Genomic DNA, 19,684 nt, shown 5'->3' with positions numbered 1-19,684 from the left:
CAGAAAATGAAAATGAGTTCTCAAGACTCAAAAGCACATGCAAATGTGATACATTCCGTCGAACCTGCGGGAATAAGTAGAATTATTATTAATAGCCGCAATCCCGCTCCGAAATTCAAATTCTGCTCCGTGTTCTCTGCTAATAACCCGACTGTGAATGATGCGAGCGGCGTTACTGTGTTGTCAGTGAGAAGCTGCAGCTGTGGCGGGGATGATTTTTGGTGTGCCGGCAGAACAACAACAATAATGCACTACAAGTTTCTTTTCAAATGGAGTGAACAGGGAGCAGCTTTTCCGTGAGCGGGAACAGAAAACCCAGAGTGGATCACGAGCGGAGTGAGGAACGTGCTTTCGCTCCACTCCAGGCTTTGATCATATCCCCTCTGCAGGCTCCATTATGAAAAGTGAATTTAAGACAATAAAGACAGGCAGAAACCCTGCAAATGACGGAAATCCGTCGTAGACTCGCTGCAATTAACGGAAATCCGTCGTAGCGACGGTTAACTTTAATCCCTGCAGATAACGAGCAGGCGTTTTCCCTGTAGATCAGTGCTGTTCCCTTGACTTGAAGTCCGCCCACCTGTTCTTACAAGCTCGTTCCAAATGACCAGCTTTTCCGCACCTGCGACACTGGAACTCTGAACTTGCAGTCGCTCGGTCCATGTCCCTTTCTCAGACATCTGTAGCACTCACAGCCGCCGTGGTTCCTCGATTCACCTCGCGATGTCCTGGTCTCACGCGACTTTGCTCCTCGCAGTCCCACATGATCCATTCGCAGGTACGACAATGGTGGTCCCTTCTGCATAGACTGCGTACCACTGGTAGTACACTCAAAACTGTTCGTTATCTCGAGCATTCTGGCCCAAGTCAACCCGTCGTCACTGGCGGCATTCAACAGTTTGACGCAGTTCTTGGTTATTTATGCCACACACAAATTGATCTCTCAGCTGCTCCTCTAGGCTAGCGCCAAAATCACATGTGCAAGACAGCCCCTTTAAGCTAGCTACATAGTCACTAAAAGATTCCCCCGGTTGCTGTCGACGATTTCTGAACGTGAATCTCTCAGGCAGCACATTCTTCTTTGGTGTATAAAAGTCTTTTAATGCCTTTAACAAGTTAGAAAATTCTGTCTCGTTCACCTTTCTCTGTGCAATCAGATCTCTTAGCAGTGCAAACATTTTCAGCCCCGACCACCGACAAAAATACTGCTCGTCTCCTTTCAGATTCAATCTTGTTGGCCAACAGAAACCATCAGAAAAAGTCTTTCTTCATAATTCTCAAAAGTATCCGATGTTTCGTCGAACATCAATCCCGTTTCGGTACTACAAAGCGCCATGCTGTCTGCGGCCTTCTCTTTTCTTTTAGCTAATCACAGCGGGAGCGACCCACTGTAAAAATCGGCACATCCATCCCATGCTCGTCACCATAACTTTGTTGTGTATTTGCCAAAAAGACCTTTTACACACAATGTTCTCGGAGAATCCATTCGGTGACACTCTGGCGATGGAGGAAGAGAGAGTGGAAACTGCTCACTCTCCATAGCCTCGAGCTCTGCACCGAACTCCAGGCCACGGCTTCGCAGAGGGAGGAGGCCTCCGGAGCAGCGCGGCAGGAGAGAATGGCGGATTGACGATAAAAAAACTTGAGTCTAGTGCGCAAGGTTTTAAGAGTTAAATTCTCCCAGCACTTGCAGTTTGAAATGCCTAAGATAGTGTCTCGTGCATGGGCCAAGTCCACACATCAGACACACTTACCGTGCTGGTCGTCACTCGCGATGAGATGAAAGCACAGAGGCTGGCACCGACGAAAGTCCATTCCACTCACCGCTCTGAGAATAAGATTCCACTGATGCGGTCGCTGAAGTGGAAAAGAATCCAAAACTAAACGTCGCCTAGAAATGGGCCAGAAAAACCGTGAGAAGCGAACGCTTCTGAAGAGAGTAAAATCTTAGGGGTAAGATGGCGCGAGCGCAGGTCTATGTCAGTTACGCGTGACGTAGGGGTGGTATCTCGTGCCATCAGCCAATGAATTGACGTGATTCTATACGGGCTTCAGACAATCGTCACACCTGGGGGGTGTTCCCACTGAGTCAGCTACGCAGCGTTGAGTGAACCTATGAAAGATAACACATGGTTTACATAAAATCTTTTATGTATTTATAATTTGAAAGCAAACGAATATCCCTGTTTAGGAAAAGGGACATCATACCTTTCAGAAAATATAATTAGCATCTTAATTTTGCAATGAAAACGTATTTAATAGTAATATATATATATATGTCCATGACAGAGTGGACATATCTTATGGTGTCTTATTCATGCTTCGAATAATGGCCCATAATTATCTAAGAAAATGTGTGGGAGCTCAGCTAATGTGTTTATATAAAAATAGTGTCTACTATTTATGACATGACAAAGCGCATGGGAAATTAAAACCAAAGTTTTTGACTGTTGTGAGGGCTGAAAGGCACTCTATGGTGATATTGACCCATGTACCACAACCAACTCAAGAAGCTACCTTCAGGAAGATGTTTTTTTTTTGGGTGTTTATGCATAAAAGACATTTTCTGTTATGCTAACAGATGACTGTATATAAAAAAGCCATATTCACTCTAATTCACTAATAAACAATTATGTCATAATAAAAACATGTACAATGCCTTGTAATCTGACAAGTTACAGATAGCAGCCAACAAGTCAATAGCAACATGAGCAAATAGTTTTGTCAATGCAGTACAGTAACTCTCAAATAATTTCAAGGGGTCGTGAGAGGGTTTAAAAAAATAAGTGTCATTTTTTGTGATTATAATAGCCTAAATATTTTTCAGTATTACAAGTAAATACTACACAGAAATATTTTCTGATTTTTAAAGATATTACTGATTAGAGTTTTAAAAAAATGTTAAATAATTTTTTGCGATTCGAAGATATGACATCACTGTGCAGCGACTGGCTCACTAGTCATCGCTACAGTGCTTATCTGCACATGGAAACGGCAACTGCAGAGATGGATAAATTTGTAATTCGCCAATCTAAAAATGTTGAGGACATTGTGGACAGTTTGCCTGAGTCATCGGAACCGTGTACTTCGACTAAGCATAAGAGCAAGACCCCATCATCATCGTAATAATCAAGAATAATTTATAAAGTATGGATTCACTAGCTCTAAAGTTACTGTCAACAACGATCTGCGAGTAGCTGCATCCACCATCAGGGGCCTGTTTCAGTAAGGAAGTTCAACCAACTGAGTTTAAACTAAAACAAGAGTTTTCGGTTTTAGAACGGCTGAATTGTGTAAATAATAGCAAATTTTCTTACATGTAAGGTTCACAAAGAAATAAATGAGGTTTGTTTGTTGTGTGAGTGAGTTCAGTTCAAGTGCGAAAGCGTATATGAGAGCGTGTATGAGAGTTTGTTTGAGAGTGTGTAGGAGAGTTTGTTTTGAAAGTTCCGCTAAGCCCATCTTTTCTGAAAGTTACTGATGAGTAATTATCTTCGTCGAGTTAGCTGAATGAATGGATCAAGGCCTACCTGAAGACCAAACATAATCAATGAGGTTGTTTTCAAACCAAGATACTCCAAACTCCCAGTACCAGATTCCGATCCAGTGCCGTTTCACACAGCCAATTAACGAGTGGTGCAGCAACCTCCAAACTCGTCCTCTGTGCAACCAGCAACAGCAACCTTTTTGAACACGATGATTTTGAATCTAATAGTTTCCTTGATTTCGACTTTATTTTAGAAGATTCTGCTTTCACATGGCTCGGACACCCTTAAGAAAGGAGCAGATTGCAGGAACATTGAATCCGAAAACTCTTCAACGTAGCAATGCAACTTTCATATCTCGGAATCTTCAATTATTTCGTTCCATTTTACACTTCATTAACATCTACAAACTGACCATACTTCTTACTCTTAATAACGAAAACTCTCACTTTCAACGTAAAGATCTGTGTAGCAAACAAGGGGCACTCTCCTCTTCCCTTCCACAAACACCTGTGTTCAATTTTATCTCCATTTCACTCGGCATAACTACTTAACTGACTCCTCCCAAAATTGACACGTTGCATTTTGGGTATCGTAGTTCCTTACCGTCACAAGGTATTTAATCTTGTTTCACTAATTTAAGTCTTTTTTCTTTTGGCAAATTATCTGGCAATGGGGTAATGAATTAAAAATAGCCTATTCCTGTTTCCATTTGCAATAAAATTATTTTTCTTACCCTATGGAGAACAATTTTAACAAGACTAAATATCATTTTTCATCTATAGAAAATGCATCTTAACTTAAGAATTTGTAAATATTTGTACTTGAAACAAGACAAAAATACTCTGAGGGAGGAGACGGAAAGAAACTCTGGGTTTACTGAAGAAAACCTGCTCCCGACCAGTATAGGTTCACAGAGTAAGTTACCACGGTAACTGACTTGGAGTATAAATTACCTCTCTTTCAGAAATGGGCTTGACTTACCCTGCTTTCCTGGGTTTGACAAACCTCCCATTTTGAAACAGAAAACCCAGAGTTTCCCTCATTTCAGGGTTAACATATTTTCACTTAACCTCCTTTCTGAAACGGGCCCCAGGTCACGGATGAAGCTTTTGTGCTGACAAAAACAAGTACACCCATCCCATTGAACGGTTAGCCCAAATTAATTTGATGTACAGTAAATACAGTTGAAATATTGTGAACAGCTTAAAAGAAGTTTTGTTTATTTTTTTGTGTATGCTTTGGTAGTGGGGGACGCTAGTTCTTGTCGATCTTACATTAAGGGTCGCTGGCTTAAAAGTTTGAGAACCACTGCAGTAGAACTTAATGGAGTTTTCCGAGCCTCAGACAATATGCCCTTTACCTGCGCCGTGCATCATTATTGTTTGGGAGCTACACACCCACGACCAAAGGTTGCAGACCAGAAACGTCCTGAGCACACAAGAAAATACAGGCACAGGGCAGTGTATCTGCAGAAAAAAACACCCCACCCCACACTCCTATTAGAGTAACAGAGATTATTTTTGTACAAGTCTATACTTTATTTTTTGGAAAATTCTGCGTGGTGCACCTTTAAAATCATTAACGCTTTGAAAAGTGAACTTTTGACCACAACTGTTTATGCTTACCAGCATGGAAAAAAAACTACAAAACACATGCCTTGGTACTTACGCGTTTGGCATGTTTTTGAAAACTGAAGGGTTATAAGACTGAAATAATATCAGTTTAACAATAAACACAAAACAAAAGACAATTTTTGCACCATCAAATCTCAAATAAAAGTATTTTTGTGGCATGGCCCAGAGAAAAGTGTAGTTTAGTTACAAGCAATGAAACCGATGTAACAAGTATTTCTTGAAATTTTTGTTTAAGGCTTTTATTATGTAAACAGTTGCACATATAGGTTTCCTCAAAAAAAGTCCACACAATCAAAGATATGGGGCAAGTTCCAATTATTGCAATAACAAGAGATCAGAATTGTCCACTGTATTCACAACAAAGTCTCTAAATATGTAGCAGCTTTGCTGCAATGTGTTGAATGAAGAGAATCTCCTAAACTAAAGATGAAAAACAGTAACAGAGTTCCTGTATCATCGCAGATCAAAATTCTTTGGCTGTGATTGTGATTTGGGCAGGGCAACTGATCTGTCAGTCATTGTCATGTCCGGGTCAGCAGACCAGAGTAGCGAAAGTACCATGAGTACAGAAAGCCTAGCTGACTCGTGACACCTACATATCAGTCATCATCCTCATCATCTGAGTCCATTACCCGTCGTCGGTTAAACTGGGAACAAAGCAGAGACATTCACTGGACACTTATGTTTATAGAGTTATGAAACTTCAATTTTTACAATCTTGAGAACATATTTTTAATACAATCACAAGATTCTTACTTTTACAGTTGTTTTCTTCTCTGTTTGTTGACTGACTTTCTCCAGGATCTCTATTAGTCCAGCCTCTGTAATCTAAAGATACAACACTCAATGCTATAAAACACACATTCTAAAATTATTGAACACATTATGAATGATGCTTCATCTGTGTACTTACTTTTCCTCCAAGCTGTCCAAAGCGAGCCATCTGTATCAGGTAATTCTCCACTGCTTTTGCTTTATCTGGCTTTACAAGAGCCAAATTACTCACTAAATAAAAAAATAACAGTTACTGTAGGTTTTAGTTTTAAAATATTTAAAGGTGCAGTATGGAATATCGACAGCTTGCAGTTGAAATGAGTACTGCATCATAGAATCACAGAGACCAAAGCAAAAACAGATATTCTGACACGGAGCATCTCAAACTACAATAACTGGCTGGAGCATTGAAACAAGTATGTCAGTTTAGGATGTTTCCTAAATATCTGCAAACATATTATGGCATGGTTTATGCTTTAACACAGTCAAACAAATTACATGCAGCGCCTTTAAAAGGGTCCACAATAAAAATAAAAAGAATTTAATCCTTTACTCATCCTCATGTTGTTCCAAACCCACAAGTCTTTTGTTCATCCTTGGAAAGCAAATCAACGTACATGCATAGAGCACCTCAAAAATGGTAAACAGAAGCAGAAACATGTTTGCTTAATGCACAAGAACAAACCAGAGATGTTCTTATGTTTGAGCTTCTGTTAACCATTTGTGACCCTGGACCACAAAACCAGTCATAAGGGTCCATTTTATTAAAAATTAGGTTTATACATCATTTTTATTGATGTATGGTTTGTAAGAATAGAACAATATTTGGCCGTTATACAACTATTTGAATATCTGGAATCTGAGGATGCAAAAAAAAAAGAAAGAAAAAAACTAATCAAAATATTGAGAAAATCGCCTTTAAAGTTGTCCAAATGAAGTTCTTAGCAATGTATATCACTAATCAAAAATTAAGTTTTGATATATTTACGGTAGGAAATTTACAAAATATCTTCATGGAGCATGATCTTTACTTAATATCCTAATGATTTTTGGCATTAAAGAAAAATTGATAATTTTGACCCATTCAATGTACTGTTGGCTATTGCTACAAATATACCCGTGCTACTTATGACTGGTTTTGTGGTCCAGGGTCACATATCTGATGTGATCTATATAAATGCAGTGGTCAATGTTTCCATGCAGGGATACACATAAGTGGTGTGCAAAATAATAAATGTGCTGGGAAAATAAGTTCAGACCGCTCATACACTTAATTCATGCTTCACTCTAGGTTTGAAAATTATGAAAATTCATATAAAAGATAAAAATGTAAAAAAAAAAAAAAAAAATCAATATTAACTTAATTGTAGTTTAATACTCATTTATTTTAAATTATAATAGCATTATCATACTTTGTTTTATTATTTTGTTAAAAAACTATAAGTGCAATAATATTATTATTAATTATGTTACTTTGTATAGTTATATTTAACGGGTCACACCATGTGCAGTGTGAGCACCAAACCAAATCTCCAGGTGCTCTCATGAAGACTAAAGTCTTATGGGTTTTGAATGACAGCACAGAATAAAATATCTGGTAAGAATAGAGAATACAGTATCTACAAGCATGCATACATGCAGCGTTGGGGAGTAACGGAATGCATGTAACAATTACATATATTTCGTATTTTAAATGAGTAACATTAAGATGCATTGTGTTGTCGTCTTAAGCATCAGTAAATGTTTAACCAAAAGGAAAATCAAGTCCAATGTTTGGCGGATGTCAACGAAATCCTTAACAAATTACTTTTTAAAGCATGTATTTTGTAGGGCGGGGACGATAAATCGATGCAGATTCAATTCATGGATCAATTCTGAGATTTTCCGAATGCATCACGATTCCTCTAGAATCGATTCTGAGCTTAGATTTTAACAGCAGATGGCGCTCTTCTCTAGTTTTTATCGGCATACTCAAATGCTCATGAATAAGAGTGCTTGTGCGTTCGGCCAAGTCATGTAATTTCAGCTCAGAATGCTTTTATGACACCCTTGTAATTCACTTCAACCTTTTCGAATTTTATGAATGATTATTTTAGGTTCAAGTGTGTGTAAGGATTTGGAAACAAACAGAGTACAGCTGTTTCTAAAGCATGCAGTGCCATCTGCTGTTAAAAGCCAAGCTCAAAATCGATTCCAGAGGAATCGCGATGCATTCGGAAAATCTCATCGCATCGATTGCATCAATTTATCGTCCCAGCCCTAGTATTTTGTAATCTGTAGTGAAACACATTTTAAATGTAACCGTCCCAACTAGAGGTCTGCGTGGGACTGTTTTTTTAGTCTCACTCCCGCTAGGTTATATTCCGCACCCACTATTTATTCACTCGTTGTTCACCAGCTGCCCACTTAGAATAATTTTCTTCCCGACCCGACTGTTCCCACTAAATTTAGATCTCATTTCCAGAATCTCACATTTAAATTTCCATTACTGAAAAAAAAAAAAGAGATAAATAAAAATGTAGTCTGCACAAATATTGTATTTGTTATTTTATTCATCTAGTCAAGATAAAAAATTCATTTAACATTTTGAGGTCAACAGTAGAAAAAAAAAAAAGTGTCGCAGAAAAAATAAATATGTAGGTTGTGCAAAACATTTCTTATTTTTATTCGTCTTGTCAAGATACAATTCATTTAACATTTTGCTGTCAACACAATATGAAAAAGTGTTGCAGAGGAAAAAAAAAGTAGGTTTTACAAAAATTGTAGATTGTTATTTTTATTTGCCTTGTCAAAATACAAAATTTGTCCTGTCAAGATACAATGTTTAACATTTTGCTGTCAACACAATAGGAAAAAGTGTTGCAAAGGAAAAAAAAAAAAAAAGGTTGTACAGAAATTGTAGACTATGTTATTTTTATTCGTCTTGTCAAAATACAAAATTCGTTTAACATTTTGCTGTCAACAGTAGGAAAAGTACGAAAATCCTTAACAAATTACTTTTTAAAGCATGTATTTTGTAGGGCGGGGACGATAAGGAAAAAATAAATAAATACATACGACATTTGTCATTTAAAATTACAAGCAAAATATGAACAAGATTTGAGTGCAGGCTGTAAGATAAGAATGAGTAAAGTCGGGAACGGGATATTGTTAGACTGCTGTTCCCGTTCAAATTAGACCAGAGTTACCGACCGCTACCGTGTTTTGTTCGGAAATTTAATCATGAGTCGCAAGAAATCTGTTCGGGTCCCACGGTTCCCGCGGGAGAGCCACGGGAATACAGACCTCTAGTCCCAACCCTGCTTACATGACAACACTAGTGATAGCTTGCCAAAGGTTTGTAAATGAACTTACACCTGGCACGGGCAGACTGATCCAAGACTTGAGCCAATATAGAGTTTCTCATCTCCGTCTCTCTGTGAAAGTCATAATGATAATAGAACTGTTCAGACATAATCCGTCTAGACAACACTTAAGCAATGAAAGAAACATTTTGTGAAATTATGTAATAGAGTGAAAATGGTCCAAATGATCTGAATTCCTCTAAATAAATGTGGTTCATTTGAATGAATGTTGCCTTTCATAAAGCAGTAAGTTTAGTGTTGAATTTAATTTTAATAAAATGTTACATTGTTACATCAACAGATATTTTAAATATTTAAAGAGCATGATCAACATTGGGTAACAGAAATAATACTTTTCAAAGACCAATAACTTTTAATTTAATGCATCAGAAAACTTTTGTTTGTTATTATTGTTTGACATACCTCTGTTTGGCCTCCTGCTGCCCCTGCTGGTCACTAGAAGGATCCTAAAAGGGGATATGTAATATTCATATGCATTCTCTCTTTAGGGGTCCAAGCACCTAATTCCAAATTTCTTCTTTCCTGTTTCGTCCCAATCTCAATTGCATATTAATATATTTATGTTATTGTAATTTCACATTGAACCTCCAAATTAATGTATAAACAACAAAGACGGTATATTTTAAATACAGTTTAATGGTATCTTTTTACTAAGTAGTCTACTATTAATGAAGGCCAGTATAATAAGGACTTTTAATTTAAGTGAACTTAAAACAATCTTCACATAAACTATACATTTTGTATGTATAAACTATAAAATGAATATAAATTAATCTTTATTCAAACTACAAAAGTTAATCAGCGACTCGAGCAGTGGAGTGATTTCTCCTTTTTCTTTTGTTCTTTGATTTCCAGCAATGACAGACTTCACTAAAAGCAGTGTGGTCTCTTTAAAACCTGATGCACATGACGTGGATCCAGTGTTGCCAACTTAGCGACTTTGTTGCTTGATTTAGCGACTTTTCAGACCCCCCTAGCAGTGGCGGTTCTACACTGAATTACTCTCCGGGCGAGACCCCCTCTGAGCTTATATTTCTCAATTGCACAAATCCTTTAACAGAACATTTGAAAAACACAATTCTGCACAAAACAGTATAAGTTATCAGAACTTAAATAAATATACTCTATATACATAATAAACACTCTGTTGTCGACAATCAACAGATTTCCCATCCCCCAACACTGTCACTCACGACCAGAAGTCAAGACTAAACCAATTCACCTCCACATAATCGTTTTGTATTACCTATTTTTATTAGCCATTTCACACAATTCAGAAAAAACAAAAACGTGCAAATTATAGGCCTGTGTTTTAATATTATGAATGAAATGTGCGTTATTTGGAAGAAAGTCAAGGTGTGACTGACTTTAGCCCACTTGTCCCACTAATGGAGCGGACAAGCCCTCCTTGTCAGCTCCATTTGGGAGAGGTGAACTGTCCCCCGCGGCCGCGCCCCCCTCCCCTTTCCACTTCTCACACAGCTTCTGTGCACGGGACCTTCTCAGCAAGCAGGGGCGCCAATTTGCCAATTCCCCACACAGTTATATGATAGATAATAGAAAACCGCTTAGTGGCGCAGATGATTTTATTCTTTTTTTTTTTTAAGTGCTTGTGCCGCCCCCCACGTATCATGAAAAAATGCCTAGCAACAAATCTAGCGACTTATTGGACAAACCAGCTGTGATCGCTCGTACTGTCGCAACGGCGCGAGGTCAGCGCGCACGCACATCTTTCTCTGCATCTGCCCTGTTCAGCTCTCCCAACTCTTTACGGTCATTTAGGACTTTATAACTTATTTGGCAACTCACCATAACCGCGCATTTTGACATAATTGTGTGCGTTTTTGTCTGCTGAAGCTGCTCAGCAGCGTATGTGGAAAGTCGAACACGCAGCCATTCAAACTATACTCCTTTTGATAATCATCTTCGTCCAGTCTCTGCGCTATTTCTCGCCAGAAGATATGACTGATAACACTGTCATTATACACTTTTAAACTAGAGTTGCAGATATCGCATAATCCCCTCACATGAGCGCTTGTCTATGCTGCCGTCTACTGATGTTGCTGTCTCCGGTAGATTGTGGTTGTTGAGCATCTTCCTTTTCTTTCTCGGCTGTGAAACAACGGCCCACGCCAGTGTTGCCACCTTGTGGACAAACTAATTAGTGCAAAAACAATTCGAGGCGTGTTTGCGACCTGCACGTATTCTTCCCCTGGGCCAGATGAAGATGATTGGCAGGCCGGATCAGGCCCGCGGGCCGCCAATTGAATAGCCCTGCACTAAACTATAAAACTATATGCCATTTGCATTTTGGTTCTTATCTAGAATCGTACAGGCAAGCTCCAGATTTGTTTTCCTCTGAGGGGGCATTTACATGCCACCATTTTCAGCTAAAAACAGAAAAAAAGGGTAGGCATTTTGCCAGTTCATTTAGACAACAGTGTTTTGGGGGCCTGAAAATGCAAACTTTAAAAAAAAAAAAAAGTGTTTAAAATCGCATGTTTTTGGAAACAATACCATTATGGTTTTTGTGGAAACTATAAAAACATATGCATTATGTGTTCAGTTTATAGGAATGTGTGAGATTCTTTACAAAGTAACATCCCCAACTACTCGCCCGGCATAATAGCGTTTTTAGTATTTTGAAGGTGAAGTTGATTATTTTGAGAAATGTCTGTATGTGAAATTTTCCAAAAACACAACAGAAAACTTTACCTTTTGTAGTATATCATTGCCATGTGAAAATACCCTGAATCATTGATTCAAGCCCTACAAAATGTTGGCCCCGGGTGGGGGGTTGGGAGTACATTTTAATGAATTGAACTATATCTCCAAAACAGCAAAGTCGGACCTTGACACACATAGAGAGTGACAAATTCTGGCCCTGGAGGTGTAGTTTCAAGACTGTGCACAGAAAAAAAAAAAAAATGTACATAAAATTCATTGTCGTTTCATTTAAAGTTCAATAAAATCTAATATGATCAGTTTTAATACACATTATATTATATTGTCCCAAAGATATTGAAAACAAGCTGCCAGACATTACTGAAATGTATTTCTGCCCAATTAAAATGAAGAGACAACTATGTCTATTTTAAGAAAGTACACAGAATAGTAACTTACTTAAAGATACACTTAAAGATTTATGTTTGAAAAAAGACAGCCATTGTATCTTCTACATTTATTTATAGATTAATATATTTTTAGAGTAAATATTTCGGCTAGCTTCAGTCCCGTTAACTCTTCAAATATAAAATAATACCATAAATATAACTCATTCTTACTGAACATTATAATCATGATGAAGTTCTGGAGCCCATTAAAGTCACAAAACATTAGCCTGTAACATTTCACTTAATTAACTCGGTGGCTAAAGTGTGTTGTCGGCTCACTAATCAGCAGCTCGAGAGCAAGACGTAAATGTATTATAGAAAACGTTTAGATGGATTTTAGGGCGGTCTAGGCAACAATAAACGCGAATGGCGAGAATAGATTTGATTCATACTGAAGGGCCTGATGTACAGTTCAACATACGTCTAAAAATTGCGATACTATTAATTTTGCTCGTTTCTTTCTCCGTTTCTCTTACCCCATGTTTCGCCTGCAGTTCTGTCATACGTTGCCGCCTAATGGCTTCCAATTCTTCATCAGCCATGATTTTTAAATACAGAGCAAGCTTTCAGAGAGAAATAGGACACGATTCGTGTGCGTGTTCTGCTTCTGCATGGAGAGATACGAGTAAAGCTACGTTCTTCTTCTTCTTTTAATTTTATTGGCGGATGGCAAACCAACTTAAAGATGCATTTGCCACCACCTACTGGACTGGAGTATGGGCAGTAGCTTGATAGAGACGCTCTTCTTCTTCTTGAAATGTATAGGCGGTTGACAAACAACAAATTGGTGTATTTCCGCCACCAACTGGTATGGAGTGTGGAACAAAATGACTTACTCTTACACTTTTTTTTCTCTCAATATTCTCTCTGTGAAGCTACATTGGTTCCAGTTTGTGTTAATCAAAACCAGAGCGAACCTCACTCACTCATTCTTCTTCTTATTATTTTATGGCGGGTGGCATCCACGTTAAGGTGCATTTTCGCCACCTACTATACTGGAGTGTAGACCAGAGTGACTAACAGAACTTTATATATAAATAATAAACAATAATACAAAAAATTGCAAACTTTCTATTTTCTATTTCTAAAAAAATTCTATTTATTAACCAAGTTTCCCTCAATACTATTAAAAAAAATAATTTCCTGTTTGACCGAGGATTTGCTTTGTATCTAGTATCTCCTGTGGTGTCCTTCTGAATATTTGTCTTTCTGTAATTTATTTTTGGCAGTGACATAGCACATGTTCTACTGATTCTTCCTCCTGACCACACTCACACAGGCCTGTTGGATGTTTTCCAATGAGATGTCATGCCTTATTTAGTCTTGTGTGACCCAGTCTTAACCTTTATATATTATATATATATATATATATATAACCTTTAAATATTATATTTTCTTCCTTGGTACATCGCCCTGTCATCCTCATCCTTCCCACTTCCTTCTGGGTGGTATAAAGATGTACTTCCCTTGTTCCATTTACCTTGCCATTTGCTGATGATTTTACTTTTAATTATTGTCTTTATTTCTGTTTTGATAAATAAAATGTCCATTGTATTTTCCTGCCTGATTGCTTCCTTTGCTAATGAATCTGCTATTTCATTGCCTGTAACTCCTCTGTGAGCTGGTACCCACATAAATGTGACTGACCAGCAGAGTGCGATTTGCTGGGGGGATGGGGGGTATTTCCCCCCTCTGGTTTATGCATCCCTGCCTCTGCTGAATTATTTTCATCCCCGTGGAGATAAAAACATCCCGCAATCTCGCTCCGAGGTCCCGATTTAAATCAAATGATTCGCGATACGCGATCCGATTGGAGCACTTCGAGTGAATCATTTTGCGACTGAATGGTTTAACTGATTCAGAGTTTCAAAAAGCTCCATTGATACTGTGTTCTTTTCTCGCTTTCTCTATATAATTTATTCATTGCTTGAATAACCGTGGAAATGAAATCATTACAATTAATAGGCCTAACTTCAGCATGTTTAGTGTTTTTTGGGGGCCCTCAGCAAGTGGTCCCGGGAGGGGGCCCCCTTCTGTGGATTTGGTGATCGATTCCAGGGTAGGGAAAAGTATAGTTTACATTTTATTGATACCAATACGATACTGCTTATCGATACTGTTATCCATACTACCCAGCAAGCAATTTTCAGTTTAATAGATGTCTAATAGCCATCCAAACACAGCCCAGACGTCTAGGCTAAACAACAAATAAACAAATAAACAAATAAAACAACCAACAGTGAACTTAATGGAAATTATTCATTATTCGTTTTATTTCTTGTTTAAAATGCTTCCCAACTGCATTCCTCTAGTCCAACTCTGTTGCTGCCGGGAAGTTGGTCATCACAGCATCTGCCAAAATCACGTTGGAAAATGTTTTCATTCATGAATTATAAAAAAATAAGTTTGGATAGTACACTATCATGTCTGTGTTCAAAACTGTGAGTGACAGTTAAGGGGTTAAAATATATGATGGACTTTGTCAAAGATGAGAGCTTTAGTGAGGAAATGTTGTTTTGGAGAGTTTTTTTTTTTTTTTTAATTTTTAACATTGCTGATCTCCTCAATTTTCAATTGCTTTTCCACATGTTGAAACTCCTCCTCAGTTTGTCCAATTCTTGTGTGTGTTCACTGTATAAATTAATATAGATGAATCTTCGACAAAGCTGTGTTTGTTCTATTGTTTGCTCTTTCGTCTCTTCTTGCGCAGTTTTAAAATCGCTTGAGTTTGTAAACACGTACAAATGATAAAACGATAACACTTTACAATACGGTGACACTAATATGCATTAATTCATGCTTAACAAATGCACAGATAATCATGAGTTAATGTGTAACTCATGAAGAACTAAACCATTTATTAACAATTACTGCATCAGAAACAAATGAACATTCTATATGATTCATAGAGTAAGTAATCAATAAATTGTTATCAGTTAAATGCGTCATAATATATTAACTACCTAATAACTTATTTTATTAACTAATGAAGTAAATTCATATGTTAATTACCACATTGGGTCGAAGCCATGCCTTTAAACTTCCAGTTGTCTGCTTTAATTAATCATTAGCTAATTATTTGCATGGGTATCATTATGTTATGACTTTACTTGTTGAGGCACTCGACTAACTAATTCAAAATCTATAACCACAATGACATATTACTTAACAATTAGTTAATAGTCATGTGCCTCAACAAGTAAAGCGCCTCTCTGCCACTGTCTTCCTGGGGTGTGTGCTGCGCCAAGTCATCCACAAGTTCCTGGCAAGACAAAACCTGTCTCAGTAGGCTATATCCTTTCTCCCAGTGCTTAATTTGTAAATTTCGAGGTCCCGGAACAAAGCTGGGTGATTAGAGGGAGAGGTAACGGAGCATTCAGCCGATCACATTGGTGGGCCAGTTTAAGTGATTAACAGCGTGCATCAGTTGCTTTTATTAGGATTCGTACATTAAAAAAAAAAAAACTGAAAAAGCCATGAAATTTTGAAACAGCAATTTCCAGGCCTGGGAAAAAAAAATAAAGGAATTTTATTTCACAAATCTCTGTTATAAGAGTTATAATTAATCATGTCCAGAATTTCGTGGGGGATCGTGTGTATATCACATAGTTTTACTCATCCCCGCAGCTTTCAAGTTTATAATGAGGGAAATTCCTGCAAACATTTATTCAATATAGCAAGTAGGTTATATTAGTAAATAAATCCGCACAAACTAGCAGAATAAATCAGTCATTTGATTCAACTGGACCACGTCTTCTCTCTTTCACTCTCTCAAAGTGTTACGGGGCTGACGAGACGAGAGGCGTGCGGATCCATTTGCAGACTTTATTATTGGCAAGAGACGTGGTCGTACAGGCAGGGTCAAATAACAGCAAACAGGTATAACAAGGACGAGACGAAGAGTGATCTAAGACAAGCGTGGGTCGATGATAGGCGAACAGTATCCAAGGGGGCGAGACAGGAGAGGTAGTCAAAATGTCAGCGATAGTCCAGGCAGGGGCAAACACAATCCAACAAAGGCAAGGCAAGGCTAGGCTAGGCTAGGCGAGGCAAAACTAGGGAAACCAACGGGACTTCGTAAAGCAGCGATAAAGCATACAATACTCGGCAACGAGGGAGAGAATGTCCAGGGTTGAAATAGTGTGTGTGATCAGTGATGCTGTGTGATCAGGTGTGCATGTGATTAGTGCAATGAATGATTGGTGACAGCTGTGTGCGTGTGATGGGTGAGATGGCTGATGGGAAATGCAGTCCATGTGATGTGTGGTGTGAAAGTCCATGTGGTGAGCGGGTGACCTCTAGTGGTGAGTGACCGGGAGTGCAGACCAGATTCGTGACAGAGCCCCCCCCAAAGAGCGGCTTCCAGACGCTCCACACAGTCTATAATCAGGAGGGAGGTGGAGCGGAGGCGGAACAGGGGGAGGGATGGAGGGCCAGGTCCTTGTGGCAGCGGAGTGATCTGGGACCGAGGTAGAGCCGGCAGAGCAGGAAGCCAGGGCAGAGTGGACGGGACTGGAGCCCAAAAGGGCGGAGCCGACGGAGGTTGAGCCCACCAGGGCGGAGCCGACGGAGGTTGAGCCCACCAGGGCGGACCAGACGGAGGTTGAGCCCACCAGGGCGGACCAGACGGAGGTTGAGCCCACCAGGGCGGACCAGACGGAGGTTGAGCCCACCAGGGCGGACCAGACGGAGGTTGAGCCCACCAGGGCGGACCAGACGGAGGTTGAGCCCACCAGGGCGGACCAGACGGAGGTTGAGCCCACCAGGGCGGACCAGACGGAGGTTGGGCCCACCAGGGCGGACCAGACGGAGGTTGGGCCCACCAGGGCGGCGCAGAAGACCACCAGAGCCAGATAGTGGACCACCACAGCGGAGCGGGTGGAACAGGTGGAGCAGAAGACCACCAGAGCGGAGCAGACGGACCCGAAGACCACCACGGTGGCGCAGATAGAGCAGGAGCCCACCACGACGGATCAGGAACCCACAGCAGAGCCTGGGACCTAGGGAGGAAGGAGACAGAACATGCACAGACACAAGGACTGGGGTAGGGAACACAGGAAGTTCATAGTTCGTTCTTATAGCAGTGACAGAACAGAACGAGAGTTCATTGACAGCCTCCATAGCCGTGACAGGACAGAACGAGAGTTCATTGACGGCCTCCATAGCCGTGACAGGACAGAACGAGAGTTCATTGACGGCCTCTCTAGCCGTGACAGGACAGGACGAGAGTTCGTTGGCGGCCTCCATAGCCGTGACAGGACAGAACAAGAGTTTATTGACAGCTACTGCTGACACCTCTGGAGGTTCTGCAGCAGCTGCCGCCACCTCTGGAGGTTCTACAGCAGTAACCTCAGGACACAGGGAGAATTTAGTAACGGTCTCTTCGACCGCCACATAACAGGTTGAGAGTACATTACTGGGCGCCACCACCATACAAGGGGCAAGTGAGCACCGCTGGCCGGGAGGTTCTGCAGCATGTACCGCCACCTCTGGAGAAACTGCAGCGGGCACCATCACTTCCGGGAACACAGCAGTGAGCGCCACTACCTCAGGAGGTTCTGCAGCGTCAGCCGCCACCTCTAGAGACATCATAGTGGATGCCGCCACCTCTGGGAGTTCTGTGGTGGTGTATGCAGCCCAAACACACCAAAATGCGATCCCCATCAGGGGAAGTGTTTCAGACAGGGGAATCAGTTCAGGAACAGGAGGGTTAGAGTGAGTGAGTTTGGGGATACCAGCTGTGCGTGCAGACACCAGCGGTGAATCCCTCACACTGGATATCAGACTGGGATAATGAAAGACTGACCTTGATGATCTGAGTGTGTCAGCCCGGACGTGACGCTGTGACTCTGGAAGGTCAGCGGAGACGTGACGCTGTGACTCTGGAAGGTCAGCGGAGACGTGACGCTGTGACTCTGGAAGGTCAGCGGAGACGTGACGCTGTGACTCTGGAAGGTCAGCGGAGACGTGACGCTGTGACTCTGGACGGTCAGCGGAGACGTGACGCTGTGACGTGACTTGACTTTAGGAGATCAGCTGAGACATGAAATGACTCTGGACGAGCAGCTGTGATGTGACTTGACTTTAGGAGATTAGCTGAGACGTGAAGTGACTCTGGACGAGCAGTTGTGTCGTGCTGCTGTGACTCTGGACGAGCAGTTGTGTCGTGCTGCTGTGACTCTGGACGAGCAGTTGTGTCGTGCTGCTGTGACTCTGGACGAGCAGTTGTGTCGTGCTGCTGTGACTCTGGACGAGCAGTTGTGTCGTGCTGCTGTGACTCTGGACGAGCAGTTGTGTCGTGCTGCTGTGACTCTGGACGAGCAGTTGTGTCGTGCTGCTGTGACTCTGGACGAGCAGCTGTGACGTGACTTGACTTTAGGAGATCAGCTGAGACATGAAATGACTCTGGACGAGCAGCTGTGATGTGACTTGACTTTAGGAGATTAGCTGAGACGTGAAGTGACTCTGGACGAGCAGTTGTGTCGTGCTGCTGTGACTCTGGACGAGCAGTTGTGTCGTGCTGCTGTGACTCTGGACGAGCAGCTGTGTCGTGACTTGACTTTAGGAGATCAGCTGAGACGTGACTCAGTTGATGACGACCCACTGTGATTGGACTGGGCTCTTTAACAGCAACTGTGACTTGACTTCGCTCATGAAGATCAGCTGTGGCTTGTTTTGACTCGTGAAGATCAGCTTTGACTTGGCTTGACTCGTGGAGATCGATGGTGACTTGACTGGGCTCTTTAACATCAACTAGCATATGACGGGGTGTTGTTGTGGCCGCCATTTTGTGAACGGGCTTCGCTGTCGCTGCCACTTGGTGTGTCTGCTCCAGTGTGGCTGCTATCCAACGAGAGAGTGCGGTGTTCCATTCCTCCTCGACACCCACAGTAAACGCTGAACCAACAGTCATTAACTTGTAATCCATAAAGTCACATAGAGATGAACGGGGAGCTTCAAGGGCTAGTCGTGATTTGAGTGGCTGGTTAATACCTTCGCAGAAAAAGTCTATTAACACATAATCCGGTAATTCGGAGCCATTAGCCAAAGCCAAATATTCTGTAATGTAATCCTCGAGTGATCGTGTACCCTGCTTGAGGGCTAGCAACAAGATTGCCGCGTCCATACCTGGCAAATGTCCACTTGAAAAGCCGCTGGATCCTTTTGCGGCCGAGTATTCTGTTACGGGGCTGACGAGACGAGAGGCGTGCGGATCCATTTGCAGACTTTATTATTGGCAAGAGACGTGGTCGTACAGGCAGGGTCAAATAACAGCAAACAGGTATAACAAGGACGAGACGAAGAGTGAT

General features: G+C 40.9%; 1 protein-coding gene across 1 annotated transcript; it reads right to left on the bottom strand.

Moving 5' to 3' along the window:
• Positions 1-5,333: 5,333 nt before the first annotated feature.
• Positions 5,334-13,043, bottom strand: pdcd5 (programmed cell death 5). Its single transcript, XM_058752181.1, has 6 exons — positions 12,851-13,043; positions 9,664-9,707; positions 9,251-9,312; positions 6,036-6,127; positions 5,879-5,950; positions 5,334-5,769 (listed from the first exon to the last, which is right to left on the bottom strand). The coding sequence occupies exons 1-6, from the start codon at positions 12,914-12,916 to the stop codon at positions 5,722-5,724; spliced, it is 384 nt and encodes a 127-aa protein (XP_058608164.1). The 5' UTR covers positions 12,917-13,043; the 3' UTR covers positions 5,334-5,721.
• Between the last annotated feature and the right edge of the window lie 6,641 nt (positions 13,044-19,684).

The sequence above is a fragment of the Onychostoma macrolepis genome, chromosome 18 (genome assembly GCF_012432095.1).
Source record: "Onychostoma macrolepis isolate SWU-2019 chromosome 18, ASM1243209v1, whole genome shotgun sequence".
Taxonomy (NCBI): domain Eukaryota; kingdom Metazoa; phylum Chordata; class Actinopteri; order Cypriniformes; family Cyprinidae; genus Onychostoma; species Onychostoma macrolepis.
This window is presented reverse-complemented; position numbering and strand designations above follow the sequence as displayed.

Excerpts from the sequence above, each read along its gene's own strand:
- pdcd5 (XM_058752181.1), bottom strand. The coding sequence starts at position 12,916 with ATGGCTGATGAAGAATTGGAAGCCATTAGGCGGCAACGTATGACAGAA. Across the intron at positions 9,708-12,850 it reads AACTGCAGGCGAAACATGGG|GATCCTTCTAGTGACCAGCA; the intron begins GTAAGAGAAACG and ends ATCCCCTTTTAG. Across the intron at positions 9,313-9,663 it reads CAGCAGGAGGCCAAACAGAG|AGAGACGGAGATGAGAAACT; the intron begins GTATGTCAAACA and ends TGACTTTCACAG.